Genomic DNA, 15,821 nt, shown 5'->3' with positions numbered 1-15,821 from the left:
CCACACCCCTCTGTCCCGTATGCTCACAGGAGGCTTTGTGGCCCAGCAGGTAAGAACACAGGCTCTTGATTCAGCTCTGAGTTTGAATTCTCTCTCTCCTGTTTACCAGCTGCAATGCTATAGTCACATTACTTTACCTCTTTGGGCCTCGATTTTGGCCACCTGTAAAATAGGGATAGCAATCCCCATCTTACAAGGTCATTATGAGGATTGAAATGGTCCATGTAAAAAACTTAATATGTGTGACATCTAGAAACTGACAGAAAGTATTGATTCTGTTTATATTGCTTTGTTCAGGCATTAATACATTATTATTAACTACAGTCACCATGCTGTACAGCAGACCTCCAGAACTTAGTCATCCTGCCTAACTGAAACTTTGTATTGATTATATTTCCCTTACTGTATTGTAAACTCTTCTTTGGTCTTTTCCAGGTTTTTTCTTTGTAACTAGAGACCCAGATGCTAAGCCTGGATTGAAGGGATTTATACCACAGGAATGGCACATGGGCTGCCCTTCCCCATGACAGCACTGGATCCCACTCCAATCCTCCCCAAGAGCTTCCAAGTATGAGGGGAGTTGGCACTTGGGACATGAACCTATTTGTCTTCTCTGGCTTGGGCCTGCAGGAAATGGGGCCGATGTCAGCTGGTGTGAATGATAACCAGCGGTGGCTGTCTCGTGCAGCCATCTGGGGAAGACTGGGTCCGGGTGTTACAGGGGATCCAGAGGGGCCCCATCTGCTCTGGGTGCCCTTATGGCTCTGTGTGTGGCCACTGAAGAGTCTGGGTGGAGCAAGTGTCAGGATCATCGTCCTTGATGGCCCACCCAGCCACCTACCACTCCAAGGGCACCAAGAGGACATCCAAGGGCTGTAAGTGAATCAGAGCTCCTCAGAAAAAATGCCAGATGTTTCTTTTTTATGGCTCACCTAGGGCTTTTCCTGTATCTGCACCTCACCAAGGAAGGAGAGCTTAGGGCAGCCTTGACAGACCTGAGTTCCAAACCTGGGTCTGCCATGTCCCAGCCTGTGCCTATGGGTAAGACACTTACCTCTCTGAGCCTCTGCTTCTCATTTGTAAAACACACCAAGAGTAGCACCTATTTCACAAGGTAGTGAGAATTAAGTGAGATTATTCAGTCAACCACTTCCCTCAGTGCCCAGCACACTGTGTGCACTTAATATGTGGCTACTTTTATGCTACTTTTACAGCCTGGGGAAGGCTATTGGGACTCTGGGGAGGGGAGGAGAAACTAGGCCCCCACCGGATATCTCTCTCTCCACCTGGGCTCTGTGCTGGTTTTCCCCATGTCTGGTTTCTTATTCTCATTAAGATTCTCTAGCCCCCCTCACTGGCCTGGTGTAGGGAAAATATAGGAAAATGGTCAGGGCTCCCTCAGATGTTCAGAATCTTGCTGAGCATTTGATGTAAATATGCACGTGTGCCCAGGTGTTCCTTGGTTATTGTCTAACGTAAGTGCACATATGCACCCATGTGTCCTGGGTTATCGGACTTAAGTATAAAGGATGAGTGGCTCTGATCCACTGAGGTTGCTGCTGCTGCTGGATCTGTTGAAGGCTGCCGTAAGCCACTGCCGAGGAAGCTGCTGCTGCTGAGGACTGAGCTCATGTCGTGGGCCAATGGCTCCCGGGATCTTTCCCAATTACTTAGCTCATGGAGCTGCATGTGAGGGGTCTGGTGACCCAGTCTATACAATAGGTTTGTGGGATCTATTGCCCCTAGCCCTAGCAATACAATGGAAAACTTAGTGTAAGTAAGATACTGAAACATTTCAGCTTTAGTTATGAATTAACCCAGCCAGCCAATTAGCGTAACCCTACAATTGGCTACATCAGCAGGATTCTGACAATTAACCTAGGCCTAGCAATGCAATTGGCCACGTTGGTAGGATTCTGACAATTGCATTAGCCAATTAGCGTAGCCATACACCTGGACAGCCTGAAACTTTCTGTGAGAACAAGGGAGCTTCTCTATTAGCAACTAGCCTAGGGCTTTTTCCTGGGCAGGGGAGACACAGCCTGGAATCCCCCCTGCCCAGGGTGGGAAGGCCCCTATAGGTAGAGCAGAGGTTGCCAACTTCTGGGGGACTGTGCAGCTTTTATTTGGCCTGCATAGTGTTTTGGAAAGGTTTGAATTTGTTGCTAAGATTTAGAAACCAGGAGCTTTCTCCTGACCTTGTGCCCACATTCCTACTTGGCAACAACCATCTGGAACTGGATACCACTGCCCCGTAGTATGGCATAAGCTCTGCAGCTTGTCTGTCTCCACCTGCCTCCCTGCAGTCAGCGCCAGGCTTTCCAGCACAGCCTCATAGGCATGCGCATTCGCCCCCTCAAGCTGGAAGTTGCTACACAAACTTTTATGCATGTGTGCACAACTTCCAGGCTCCCGCCACCCCACTTACCCACCTACCAGCATCTGCACCCCCACACCACAGATGAAACTTCCTATCACTACAGATGAACCATCTCTGTCCCCTCTAAAGCCAATCTCTCTACTGTTAACTAGATCTCCCCTCCCCCTGCCACGGTTTGAATGTTTTTGTCCCCTCCAAAATGCATGTGTTGGAAACAATCCCCAACGCAACAGCGTTGGGAGGTGGGACATGAGAGGTATTTAGGTCATGAGGGCTCCATCCTCATGAATGGATTAATGCTGCTATAAAAATGGCTTGCAGGAGGGGGGTTCACTCTTTTGTCCTGCTCTTCTGCCATGTGAGGACACAGTGTTCCTCTCCTCCAGAAGACGCAGCATTCAAGGTTCCATAGTGGAAGCAGAGAGGCCAGGCCTTCAACTGCCAGTGCCTTATCCTGGACCTCCCAGCCTCCAAACTGAGATATAAATGTCTGTTCTTTATAAATTACCCAGTCTGTTGAATTCTGGGATAGCAGCACAAAACAGACTAAGACAGCACCCATCCCGCCCACTCAAAGACACCATTCCAGCAATTTCCCAGCTCTCTTCTATATCTTCACTTTTTCTCTCTCTACTAGATCATCCCCCTCCTCTCCCAGACCACAAATATGTAGTTATTTCTCCCATCTTATTAAAAACCTTCTCTTACCCCCACTTGCCCTCCCAGCAACTGCTCTAGTTCCCTGCTGTCCTTTGCAGCTAAAGTCCTCTAAAGAGTGATCTGCACCACCGTCTCCCACTCATCTCTTCTCTTAAAACTACTTAAGTCAGGCGTTACCCTTTATCACTCAATCAAAACTGCTCTTGACAAGATCACCAATACTAAATCCTTGTTGCTAAATCCAAGAGTGAATTCTCCAGGTCATCTTACTTGGCCTGTCAGCACTATTTGTCAGAGCTGATCACTCCCTCCTCTTAAATACAGATAGTCCCCAACTTAACAATGGACTTAATGAATTTTTGACTTTATAACAATGCAAAAGCAATTCACATTCAGTAGACCCCATACAACCATTCTGTTTTTCACCTTCAGTATAGTATATAGATTTCATGAGATATTCAACACTTTATTATAAAATAGGCTTTGTGTTAGATGATTTTGCCCAACTGTAGGATAATGGAAGTGTTCTGAGCACGTATAAGGTAGGCTAGGCTAAGCTATGATGTTTGCTAGGTTAGGAGTATTAAATGCATTTCTGACTTAGGATATTTTCAACTTAACGATGGGTTTATTGGGACGTAACCCCATCATAAGTTGAGGAACATCTGTGCGTTCTTCACTTGGCTTCTAAGAAGACAGCTAACTCAATGATCACTCCTTTTCTTACTCCTTCACACGTTCCTCCTCTTCTCCCCAGCCTCTTAGGCTTGAGTGCCTCCATGCTCAATGTTTGGTTCTCTTTCTCCCTGTACTCACCCGCTTGGTGATCTCATTTGATCTCACCCTTTAAATACATCTACATGTCAGCAGCCCCCCAATTTATACCTCCAGTCCAGGTCTTCTCCTGAACTCCAGGCTCACAGATCCTACTGTTACACAGCGTCTCCATCAGAAGACACAAAAAACTTCCCATATCCCAAACTAAACTGCTGATCTCCTCCCCCAAACCCGTTCCACCCATGGTCTCCCCATCTCAGATCACAACAACTCCATACTTCAATTGCCTGATGGCTTCTCACCATCTCCACTGCTACCAGCATGCTCTTCTTAGCTGGATTATTAATTACTACGGCCTCCTCACTGCTCTCCCTGTTTCCTTGCTTGCACCCCTATCGCCTATTCACAACACAGCAGCAGGGAGAACCTTTACCTCCACAAGGCTGATCATGTCACTCCTTGCCTAAAAGCCCTCTGATGACTCCCCATCCCACTAGAATTAAAGCCCAGAGTGCTTGTCACAGCTGTAAGTTCCTACACAAACGGGCCCCCTGTGCATTCATCCCTACCACTCTGCCCTCACTCCTCCTGCTCCAGCCGTCTGGGCTGGTGTGCTCCCCCTTAAGCCTTTACACTGGCCCTTCTGCCTGGAACATGTTGCATGGTTAGGACCCTCAACCTCCATCAAATATTGTTTGAATGCTACCTCTTCAAGAAACTCTGTTTGGGACAGTTGCCCTGCCTTCCTCTGACCCTCCTGACTATCCTTACTCTACTCTCTTTTATCCCCCCATAGCATGCCATCTTCTATAATATGATAATTTGCTTGTCTATAATATTTGTTGTCTGTCTCTCCTTCATTCCCATTCCCAAGTGCCTAGGAGGGGGCGTAAGCACACAATAAGCACTTGATAACTATTTCTTGAATATATGAATTTCTAGGAAGCACCATGACTTTGATAAGATTATCAGAGAGTTTTGTGATCCAAAAAACATTTTAAGAAAACAAAAAACACCTCATACTTCCTAGAGACTTGGGGGTGGGGGTGGGGGAGACACCCACTATTCTAAGCCCTCAAAGAATTTTTCTGAGGAGATACCTAGCAGCAGAACCTACTGTACACTGCCCTTGGTTTCTCCCAGTTCTCTTCTGTCACATCAGTCGTTCTAGTTTGCACGGCAGTGTTGAGGATCCCCTTCCCTGGTCTCAGGAGACCCTGAATGCCAGCCAGGCAGCAGATTCTAGACCCTGTGAGAGAGCTCCCCTAGCAGCAGAACAGAGAGAAGAGAGACAATCAGATTTACCACACAAGTGGACACTGTATGTGGATTACATGCTGGGAGCAACAAGAACAGCAGTAAATACAGAACAGGAAATAATGATCTTTGAAATGACAACAAATGGGACACATTATCTAAGCACTAACACCTAAGGAGGCAGCTGTCCAAGCTCTGGTGGGCACCTCAGGAGAGAGAGGCCAGCTTCTTTCCAAGTTGCCTGGTCTTCAGTCCTTGTAACTTTTCATCTTTTAGGGCCTTCAGGAATTTATCTGCAGGAGAGCAAAACAAACTTAGCTGTAGTAGAGATAAGGGCCTTTTCTAACACTTCCAAGGCAAGGTCCTGGGAAGCAATTGTGCTCCCTACATGAGCCTAACACCCATTTGTGATCCAAGATGGGAGGAAAAAGACCCTAACAGCCCAAACACATTTAACAGGAGAATATATAATTAAAAGATCTAGGATTTAGAAAAGCTAAAGTTTTCTAGGGACTCTTACATCCATGGCTATGAGAAAAGGTACATTATGGGTAGTCTGATGAACTGGGGACCATTCCCACAGCTATATGAACCTAAGCATTTAGGTTATTTCATATTCCCTTCCCTGTCTGGCAGGGGGGCCAATTTAACCTGTCACATGCAATAGTGGGATGTCTTTCTAAAACCATCTGCCCTCCTCCAGAGGTCAAGTGTAAGCCTTAGCAAGAACAAATGACAGGAAAGACAAAGTCTGCAGGACAACCTATGGCTACTGAATATTTTACTCTGCAATAGGTCCTTCTGGAAGTACAATTGGATTTAACAACTTTAACCTCCAACAGGGAAGAATCAGTCAGCTTGCATGCCAGAGGAATCCTGCCCACATCAGCACATCTGGTCTGTCCTGGTCCAGAATCCTAAGATTTCAGACCAAGATCAGACAGCACAGTCCTGGACCCTGGTGGAAGGACGACCAGGGCCACAAGGTCACAGGGAGGGTGCCCTCCAGTGCTGAGGAGTGTCCCAAATCCTCTCAGTGAATGCCCTTCAGCCTTCTGGGTCTTCCGCAATTCCCACTTCCTCCTACAGACACTCCAGCTGGTCCCTATCTACTTCCCACTCCTTCCATTGAGGGCCCCAGTTTAAGACTGAATATTAAAGCTCGGGTCTCTGGAGGTCGGGGCCGTCTGTGGTGGGTGGGGCTCCAGAGCACAGAGGCGGGGCATTGCTGTACAGGAGGATTAAAGTTCGGGACGAGGTAGTGGTGGATGGAGATCCAAGTGTGGAGTCCGGATTACCTAAAGAGCTCAGGATAGAAGGAGGATGGAGTTTGGGACTAAAGAGTTCACATAATTCGGATTTGTGGTGGGGGGAGGAATCGGTTGAAATGCAGAATTGGGAGAGGTGGGGTTCTGAGTTCTGGGGGATACACTTTGGATCTGAGACTACTGGGGGGCCGGAATCTGAGCCCGGGGCCATATTCCAGGGAGGGGCACGGAGCCAAGGAGGGAGCCAGGACAGGCTACGGGTGGGCTCGGTGGCCCTGGCGACGTCACGCACAGCGCTGGGAGTCGAAGCCGTCCCCAGTGATGGTGAGCAGCTCCAGCTCCTTAATCCGGATCTCCAGCTCGCATAACTCCTCGGGGTGGGGGGCAGAGGCGAGCTTGGGGGTCGTGGGGCCGGGGACCAAGGGCGAGGCGGACCCCTCGGGCCCGGGTGGTGGCGAGTAGAAGAAGCGCAGAGGCTCGTAGGGGATGGAGGCCAGGCCGGAGGGCCAAGGCGGGGGACAAGGGCGCTCGCTGGGGGAACCCAGGCCGGGCGGCGGCAGCGGGGGCCCCGGGGCTGGGGGCGCCTGGGGCAGGGGCCGGCCCCCCGCCACCCCGCCCGCCTGCGCCCCGCCCGCCTTCAGAGGCACGAAGAGCTTCTTCCAGATGTTGAAGTCGCTGAGCGGGGATGAAGAGATGCCGCGGTCGTAGAGAGAAGGGAAATAGAGGGGCGGGGCCGGCCGCTGGCTCATCCTGGGGCTTCGGCTGCCGCGCCGCCCCTTCGGCATCTTTTGAATGGGAGGCTGCGTGGGAGCAACCCCGCGCTGGGAGGCTCGCGCCGGGGCGGAGTCGCCGGGATTCCGAGGTTCCACAAGCCACGCCCCGGCAGAGCGCGGCCTTTGGCCCTAGCCCCGCCCCGAGCAGGCAGAGTTCTGAAGTCCGACGGCCACGCCTCAGGCCGCATCCCCGCAGTAAGGAAGCCACGCCCCTGCCTTCACAGTCGCGCCCTGGTGCTCGGCCCGCGCCTTGATTCCACCCACCGCCTCTCAGTTCCACTAACCTCGCTCCAGGGCAGTGGCGCCCCTAGTTCCGTCTGTCTCATACCGATATACCGTCATCCCAAAACAGGAATTAGAGAGCTGGCCAGGGCTGCAAGAGAAAACTCTTGTCCTCCTCTCCTTAGGGAGAAGAAGTATTTCCTAGAAACCTGCCCCCTGCCCCAACAGACCTCCCTCATTGTGTCGCGGCCCACCCCTTGCTGCAAAGAAGCCTGAGAAAATGAGTGTCTGACTGGGAAATGAGGATTGACTGGGAATGGCTGTTAGAGCCAATCCATGTTTCTGCCAAATTTAGCAGTGTTGTGGAAAATTCTGGAAAAGGGGACCCTGGTCTATATTTAGATTAGATCTGAAGGAAAGAATGTTTTCAAAATGAAATGAAGTTTAGTTCTCTTCCAAACACATACATTATCAGAAGCTAACAGGCAAAAAACTAACCACCAAAAAGAAAATCCTGTTGGAACTCAAATAGCTCAGCCATTCTTCATGAGTGTTCTAGACGTTCTGTCCAAGAGACATGCCCAGCTCATTTATATGAGTAGCCTATGAGTATTATTCATAGACCGAGGGGAAATAAATTTTCTTGACAACTTGAGCCTAATGATCAGTGGTGATCAGAGTACCACTCCACAAGTGAATTGTGTGTGTGTGTGTGTTTAGCAGCAAAGTGGAGAGAGCCAGATATCTAAGCTGGGTAGCCTTAGGCAAGTTGCTTGACTTCTAAGTCAGTTTTCCATAAAATAGAAATAAGAGAACCAGGCTGCCTCATGGGGTTGTTTGTGATGATCAGACAGAAGACAAAACAGTGTGCGTGAACTTGTAAACTGTTCAAATGCAAGGGCAGCTATCCCCACTGAAGGGCGTGTCTCGTTGGGAAGCTTTTTCTTCTCACACTTAGCTGTAAGCTCTTTGAGGGCAAGAATCCAGCCCAAGGAGCCTATAATCCTGAGCATATAAAAGGGCTTGATAAATATTTGGGAACTTTTAATAGTGTTATGTGTTGTGGAAACTGAAGGGGAATCAGAGCATGCCACCCCAAAATATGCCACTTTGGCATAAGTATTATTTTGAGCTGGAGGAAATTAAGAAACAGCAGAAACAGGAGAAACTCTGTCTTCCCCCTTTCTGCTAAAAGCAGGGCATAAATTTCCCTTTGTAAAGGTGTCTTCTTTCCTCTATCTAGTGCCAGGAAAAAGACATCTCATTGGAGATGGCACTGACTTAGTCTACATGACAAAACCTTACAAACAACCCTAATTTTCCATTAGTTTCCCCCATATATTTACCTTCCCACAATTTACTGTCCCATGAATCTGAAACCCCTTTTCCTTTGTCTTCTCACTTCTCCACAATGTATCACCCTTTGTTAAAATGGTATATAAGCTCTCAAGCCTAGCCACTTCTTTTTGTTTTCATTTCATTTCTGTGAGGCCTCCGTGAGCAGGCCTAACAACCTTTTATCCTGTTAATCTTTTATCTGTTTATTTGCAGGACCCAGTCACCAAATATAAGAGGGTAGAGGAAACATTTTTTTCCCCACCTCTACAGAACCATAGTAGTGGTAAGAGACACTTACCATAGTAGTAGTAAAAGACACCATAGTAGTGGTAAGAGCCAGGATTTTGGACTCAGACCAGAGCTTGAAACTTCTGTGTTGCTGAACCTTCTGAACTTCAGTTTTTCATCGATGTAATGGGAATAGATGGCACCCACACATTTGGATTGGCAAGATTAAATGAGACAACTTAAGTACCTGGCCATGTATGTGTTCAGTAAATATTTAAGGTCCTTAAAAGAGAAATAGATTTTGCATTCTGTTTTTTAAATGATGCAATATAACCATTTTATTTGTATATATCCATTCAAGGAGAAAAAGCTTACAGATTTTTTTCCATAACTTCAAGATAATCTTAGATTTTATACTGGATGGCTTAATTTTAAATTATAGCTGGTGGGTTAAATAAGAAGTTGATGACAAAATTGTTTTGTTTAGGGCCGGCCCGGTGGCACACTACATAGTGTGCCGCTTGGGAAGCACGGCGGCGCTCCCGCCCGTGGGTTCGGATCCCACATACAGACCGGTTCCTGCTCACTGGCTGAGCGAGGTGCGGGAGCAGCGCCGAGGGTTGCGATCCCGTTGCCGGTCCCCGGTCCGGTGCGGGGGCAACACTGGGGGTTGCGATCCGTTGCCGGACATGGAAAAAGACAAAAGACAAAAAAAAAAAAAAATTGTTTTGTCTAACAAACGCACAAGAAAACTAATGTGCTACAATAAAAAAAAAAAAAAAACCCACTATGATAAACCCCAGTCTGAAAGTGAAGTCCATATAGGATAATGACAAACCATGGTAGTTGAGGCAAAACTCTATGGGTTGTTTCCACAAACAAATGTCCAGGAGACTCAAGTTAGTGATAAAACAGGCTTGAATTCAACTTAAACAAAACCATTCCCCCTCCATAGGTTCCTACCTCTCCACTCAAATTCTCCCTCCCTAAAGTGCCATCACATTAGGTCTTGAGGGATTCAATTCCTAATGTTCCTGTTCCCTGCCTTCATTTGGAATTAACTGAGAGACACACACGAGTCTTGCTTTGCTGATAAAGGTCAGTTGGAGGATGTGCTTTAGGTCTGTAGCCAGAAGGGCTTGCTCTGAACTGACCCAACGTACCCAGCGGGAGGCCAGTTTAGAAACCCACAGGCTTTGGTTGCAGGAAAAAGGTCTTTATGTCACAGGGGAGGGCAGGCCAAGGGCAGGCCTGGTTCTTTCTCCAAACTCACCAATCAGGGCTATCACTGTCACAGGCTTTGGTTGCAGGAAAAAGGTCTTTATGTCACAGTGGAGGGCAGGCCAAGGGCAGGCCTGGTTCTTTCTCCAAACTCACCAATCAGGGCTATCACTGTTCTGCTCTCAGGTGGACAGGGGCCGGAAGTTTCACTCTAAAGAAACTTGATAAGGTGATGGAGGTTCCTCTCCAACACTCTTAAACTTCTGTTTAACCCAGGCTGAATCACTGCAGTTGGCATTTGTAATTTTCCACTGCCACCATTCTCTCCAGCCAGGATGCTGTCTGCCTGGTACTCCTCTGGACTTGGTCCCCAAGAAGTCTTGTCCTCCCACCACTTTTGATCTGCATGTAGACACAGTGCTGGCAATCATACCTTAATCAGGTCCTCAGCCTCTTTAGGGATATGTCATGATTTGCCACGCCTTTGCGGCTCTGGGCAGCTTTTTGGGACATGTAGTACTTGTGGCTTGGAATACAAGAGTCATGTTTGAATCTAGAACTCTTTGTGACCATGGGAAAGTCATGTCAGCTCTCTGAACCTTGATTTTCTGATCCATAAAATGAAGACAATATCCACTTCATCCGGTTGATGTATTTGATGAAAATATGTGTAAGCAGAACCTGGGACATATAGCAGGTACTTACAAAAGTGTGGCTATGGTTATCATACAGTTATACGTGGATTTAATTCCCCATTAAGCCTTGGTGTGCTGATGAGGAAAACGGAGCGGGGGGAGGAGGGTCCCTCCTAGAAAACCAAACCCACTCCAGATAATTTAGCAGGCTCCATACCCTGAGAAGCTGATTACCTGTTGTTCTGCTGAAGACATTGATAATAAACACACAGAGGCTGCTACGTCCCAGGCACTTGTCTTAACTCACTTAATTTTCCTAACAACCCCAAGCTGCAGGTGCTATTATCCCTGTTTTCCAGATGAGAAAACTGAGGCACATAAGGTTTAGCATGTAACTTGCCTGAGGTCCTGTGGCTGGTTAGAGGCAGAGTTGGCATTCCAGACAGGCAGCCTGGCTCCAATGGCTGGGCTCTTACCACTCCCTCCTCCAGCCTCCCAACTGTTCCCCCAGCCCTCAGGGTGAGGCCGCCTTCCTGGCATCTGGCGTCCCACTCCTCTTCCTGGCAGGGGACTGACTCTAATTGGAAGTTGCTTGTGCCACAATTTAAGAGCCAAGCTATTCTGGGAAGCCCGGAAGTCTTTTATTACTTATCTCAGTGAACCATTGTGTTGATCTGGACTTGGGGGCCCAGGCATTTCCACCTCCCTTCACAATGCCCACTATTTCAAGACAGTTTCTAAAAACTGCGTCTGTAGGGAAAATATAGGAAAAGGGTCAGGGCCCCTCAGATGATCAGAATCTTGCCGAGCATTGGATGTAGATATGCACATGTGCCCAGGTGTTCCTTGGCTATTGTCTGATATCAATGTGCGTGGGCAACCAGGTGTCCTGGGTTATGGACTTAAGCATAAAGGACCAGTGGCTCTGCTCCATGTGGTACCCCCCTCCCCCGCAGGGTCATGGGGAGGTCGCTGCTACTGCTGGAGGCTGCCGCTGCAAGCTGTTGCTGCCAGTGCCCCCCTGGGATATTCTGAGAGGCCACCATCACTGCTGCTTCTGCTGAGGACTGAACTTGCGTCCTCTACCATCAGTTCCCGGGATCTTTCCCAATTACCTAGCATGGACCTACATGAGAGGGGTCTGGTGACCCAGTCTGTACAATGGGTTTGTAGGGTCTGTGAACCCCTAGCCCTAGCTTTAGCCCTGACAATACAGATGGAAAACTTAGTATAACTAAAACAGTGAAACGTTTTGGCTTTAGTTATGAATTGCTGAAACCATACAATTAGTGTAGCTATTCCTATAACCCAACAACTGGCATAGTCACATAGCTTAACAGCATCTAACCCTTATTCCTGTCTTCCTGGGTAGATGTTACTATGCACTTGCAGAGCAAATCCATTTTAAAAATTAACAAACTAGGGCTGGCCCGGTGGCGCACTGGGGAGTGCGCCGCTTGGGAGCGCAGCGGCGCTCCCACCGAGGGTTCGGATCCCATGTGGAGACCGGTTCCCACTCACTGGCTGAGCGCGGTGCGGGCGCAACACCGAGGGTTGCGATCCCATTGGCGGTCCCCGGTACGGGTGCGACACCAAGGGTTGCAATCCCGTTACCGGTCAGTATAAAAAGACAAAAAAGGAAAAAAAAAATTAACAAACTGAAGCCTCAGAGGTAGTTCAGTGGAATAGGGAGTGCAGAGGCCTGTGAGATGAGAGAGTTGGGTTTAAGCCCCAACAAGTAGCTTCAACCAGCTGTGCTACCTTGGGCAAAATAACTATAGCTAACAATAAAAATAACTTATTGACCACTTACCTATTCTCAAGTTATCCTGATGGCAACACTTTTAGGGTAGTTCTGTCAGACTTTTTTGTTTACAAGCAACAGAAGTTGACACTGAGAATTTATCAGAGGGCTATGAGATGGCTTGTGGAATTGAAAGCTTAAGAACTAGATTTAGAAGGTGCAGAGACGAGGGCAACTTCAGGAATCCATGTAGCAGGAAGGAATCAACAGCCTCTTCAGTATGGCACTGGGGTGGTAGGTGCTGTTGGCTGGCTACTCTCAATGATTGCTCTCAACCCGTGAAAATGAAAAACGGTGAGCCTTCCTCAGCTGTCTGGAATCTTGCTGAGCATGACCTAGCCTGTTTGATGTAAATATGCACCCAGGTGTTCCTTGGTTATCTAACTCACACTCAGGTGTCCCTGGGTTATCTGACTTAAGTATAAAGGATGAATGGCCCTTATCCACAGGGTCCCCGGGATGCCCTGGGAGGCCACCAGGGCTACTACTTACCTGGGCTCGTCATCTGAATAAAGCCTACCAACTTTACTCATGGCTCCCAGGATCTTTTTCCAATTACCTAGCTCGTGAGCTGTGTATGAGGGGTCTGTGACCCAGTCTGTTCAATGGGTTTGAATGGTCTGTGACCCAGCCCGACAACCCTTCTTCCTTGTTGCCTTCACCCAGAGAGGCTGGAAAAAGCCAATACGAGCTTTGCCAGTCCCCTTTTAGCTACCATAAGACAGTTCCAGCCAGAGAATATAACCAGACTTTCCTGGTGAGAGGAACAGAAACAACTGAAGCTTTCCCTTTATTTTCTCTTCCTACCTTGAACCTGAATTCAATGCTGGGACTTCTGTAGCTACTTTGTGATCATGAGGGAAAAACCAAGAATACGTCATGATTTGCCACGCCTTGAACCTGAATTCAATGCTGGGACTTCTGTAGCTACTTTGTGATCATGAGGGAAAAACCAAGAATACGTCATGATTTGCCACGCCTTGAACCTGAATTCAATGCTGGGACTTCTGTAGCTACTTTGTGATCATGAGGGAAAAACCAAGAATACCACAAATATACCAGCCCAGATGTCACTGAGCAGCTGAACCAATGCCAGCAGCTGCCTATTTCTGGACTGCTTATCAAGACTAAACATAAAGGGTGGATGTAATTCCCCAAAAGATAATTGTGGTTCTGTTACCAGAAGGGAGGGGGAACAGTCGCTGAGTGGCTAAAAATGGAATGTTCATTATACCAGGTGCTAAAACTACAATTGATGATGACAAAGAGACCCTTTACTGTTTTCTCTTAACTGCTCTCTGTAGCTCAGGGACAAGAGTGGTTTAGTTAGCAATCGTCAGTTAACCCTTCTCACCATAGTTGTCTTGGTCAGGGGTTTGGGGTTACTAGGAACAGAAACTTTCTCAAACTAGTTCAAGCAACAAAAAAGGGCAGAGGAAGTTATAATATGGACAGAACTTACTGAATCCAAGGGCAGAGCCACCCAAGGGATCATACTCCTTGTTGAAAACGTGCTTTGTGCGAGGTGGCACTGTGTCTACACTAGTAGAGTTTATGAATTATCACTTTAAGTTTCAGTTCTGGCCACAGCACCATATCACACCAAAACAGGAGAGTTACTTAAGTTCTAGTAAGGGCCATCGCCATCTCATTAGCATTAGCATTTTAGGTTGACTAATTTACAAATCTGTAAACGTGCAGCCAAATCAGGTGGGGTTAGTGAAGCCAGCATGAGCATTCATCATATACAGGATTAACATACCTGGGTTGGCTAACTTGTATATAGCCAAGAACTGCAAGGGATGCAAACAGCAACATCCCTAGGGAAACTGATCACAGAAAGAAAGCTCCCCACTCCACAGTAAAAGGACCTTGAGTTTCCCAGTTCAGTGAATTTGTCCCCTACCAGGTTCCTGCTGTCCCTCTCCTCTACCAAAGGCTCTGGACCTTAAAGCTGCTGGAGAAAAAGAAAACATCCTGAGCTACAATGGGCCATCGGAGGTACCCACTTAGAAATTAAAGTACTGTGGTCATTTATCTTACCCCAAAAGAATAAGTGTATAAACAAAATTTTAGTTTATATAAATGAGATCCATTATTTAAAAAAATTATGTTGAATAACCTGTAAGTAATTTGAAAAGGAGACTTCTGGTCAGTTTCTACTTATATCAAAGTCAGTGGGGTAAATGCAGTGTGGTTCACTGTAGGTCTTAGAACCCAGTAGCCCTAACAACCCTGAACTCCATGTAACTAGCATCTTTATTATAGCCCACTTCCCACCTGCCAGACCCTTAACAAATGCATTACCTCAAGCCTCACAATTCTTTGAGGTAGGTGCAAAAAGCCAAAGCTCAGAAAGGTAAAAGAAAAACAAAACACAACTTGTCCAAAGACATAGGCAATTAGTGGAAGAGACAGGATTGAACCCAGGTTTCCAACTACAAAATCCACATACTTTGCTGCTAACCTGACATGAAATATCTATGAGAAGCAGTGGGCATTTAGAAACAGACTGCGGCAGACACAGTGCTTTGAAATGATCTCCTGTTTCCAGGAAGGCCTAAGTAGGTCCTGTAAAGCTCACACTCTTGGGTAACTTTCCAGTAAAAAAGCAACTGTGCTTAACATCTTCTTTGTTAAGAAAAGGAACTAATTTCTTCAAAGCAAAAAAGCACCAGGGTCCCATACCAGGCTTCTTTCCAAAGTTAGATTGCAGTATACTGAAGACAGTGTGCAAAACAGGCAGGATATAGTAGAGTAGCTGACCTGAGGAGCTGAGTGTGAATCCCGGACTTTCCAACTGACTACCTTGGTGAACTTGAGCAATTCAGTTAACCTCCAAATGTACTTTCCTCTTATACAAAGTGAGATGATAGCACAGATGAAAATGCATGTAAAACAGAGCTTAGAACCCTGCACCAGAAAGCTGCTCTCGGCCGGCCCGGTGGCGCACTGGATAATGCGCCACTTGGGAAGCGCGGCGGCGCTCCCGCCCGAGGGTTCGGATCCCACATACAGACCGGTTCCCGCTCACTGGCTGAGCGAGGCGCGGGAGCAACACTGAGGGTTGCGATCCCATTGCCGGTCCCCGGCCCGGTACGGGGGCAACACTGAGGGTTGCGATCCGTTGCCGGACAGGGAAAAAAAACAAAAGACAAAAAAAAAAAAAAAAAAAACTTGCTGGGCCGGCCCGTGGCTCACTCGGGGGAGTGTGGTGCTGATAGCACCAGGGCCCCGGGTTCGGATCCTATATAGGGA

General features: G+C 47.7%; 1 protein-coding gene across 2 annotated transcripts; it reads right to left on the bottom strand.

Annotated features, from left to right (window-relative positions):
* Nucleotides 1–5,112: 5,112 nt before the first annotated feature.
* LOC103603484 (chromosome unknown open reading frame, human C11orf91) lies at nt 5,113–9,096 on the bottom strand. Of its 2 annotated transcripts, XR_551619.1 has the most exons (3): nt 8,974–9,096; nt 7,400–7,488; nt 5,281–5,367 (listed from the first exon to the last, which is right to left on the bottom strand). XR_551619.1 is itself a non-coding variant. In XM_008588012.1 (2 exons), exons 1-2 carry the CDS (start codon nt 7,125–7,127, stop codon nt 5,282–5,284), a joined length of 579 nt encoding a protein of 192 aa, XP_008586234.1. In that variant the 3' UTR covers nt 5,113–5,281. The 2 variants fall into 2 exon arrangements, 1 of the variants encoding a protein (XP_008586234.1); XM_008588012.1 differs by lacking the exons at nt 7,400–7,488; nt 8,974–9,096 and adding an exon at nt 6,635–7,127 and having other exon boundaries at nt 5,113–5,367.
* Between the last annotated feature and the right edge of the window lie 6,725 nt (nt 9,097–15,821).

The sequence above is a fragment of the Galeopterus variegatus genome, unplaced genomic scaffold, assembly GCF_000696425.1.
Source record: "Galeopterus variegatus unplaced genomic scaffold, G_variegatus-3.0.2 Scaffold121, whole genome shotgun sequence".
In the NCBI taxonomy this organism is placed as follows: domain Eukaryota; kingdom Metazoa; phylum Chordata; class Mammalia; order Dermoptera; family Cynocephalidae; genus Galeopterus; species Galeopterus variegatus.
Note: the sequence above shows the minus strand (reverse complement) of the source record. Positions and strands in the feature narration are given on the sequence as shown.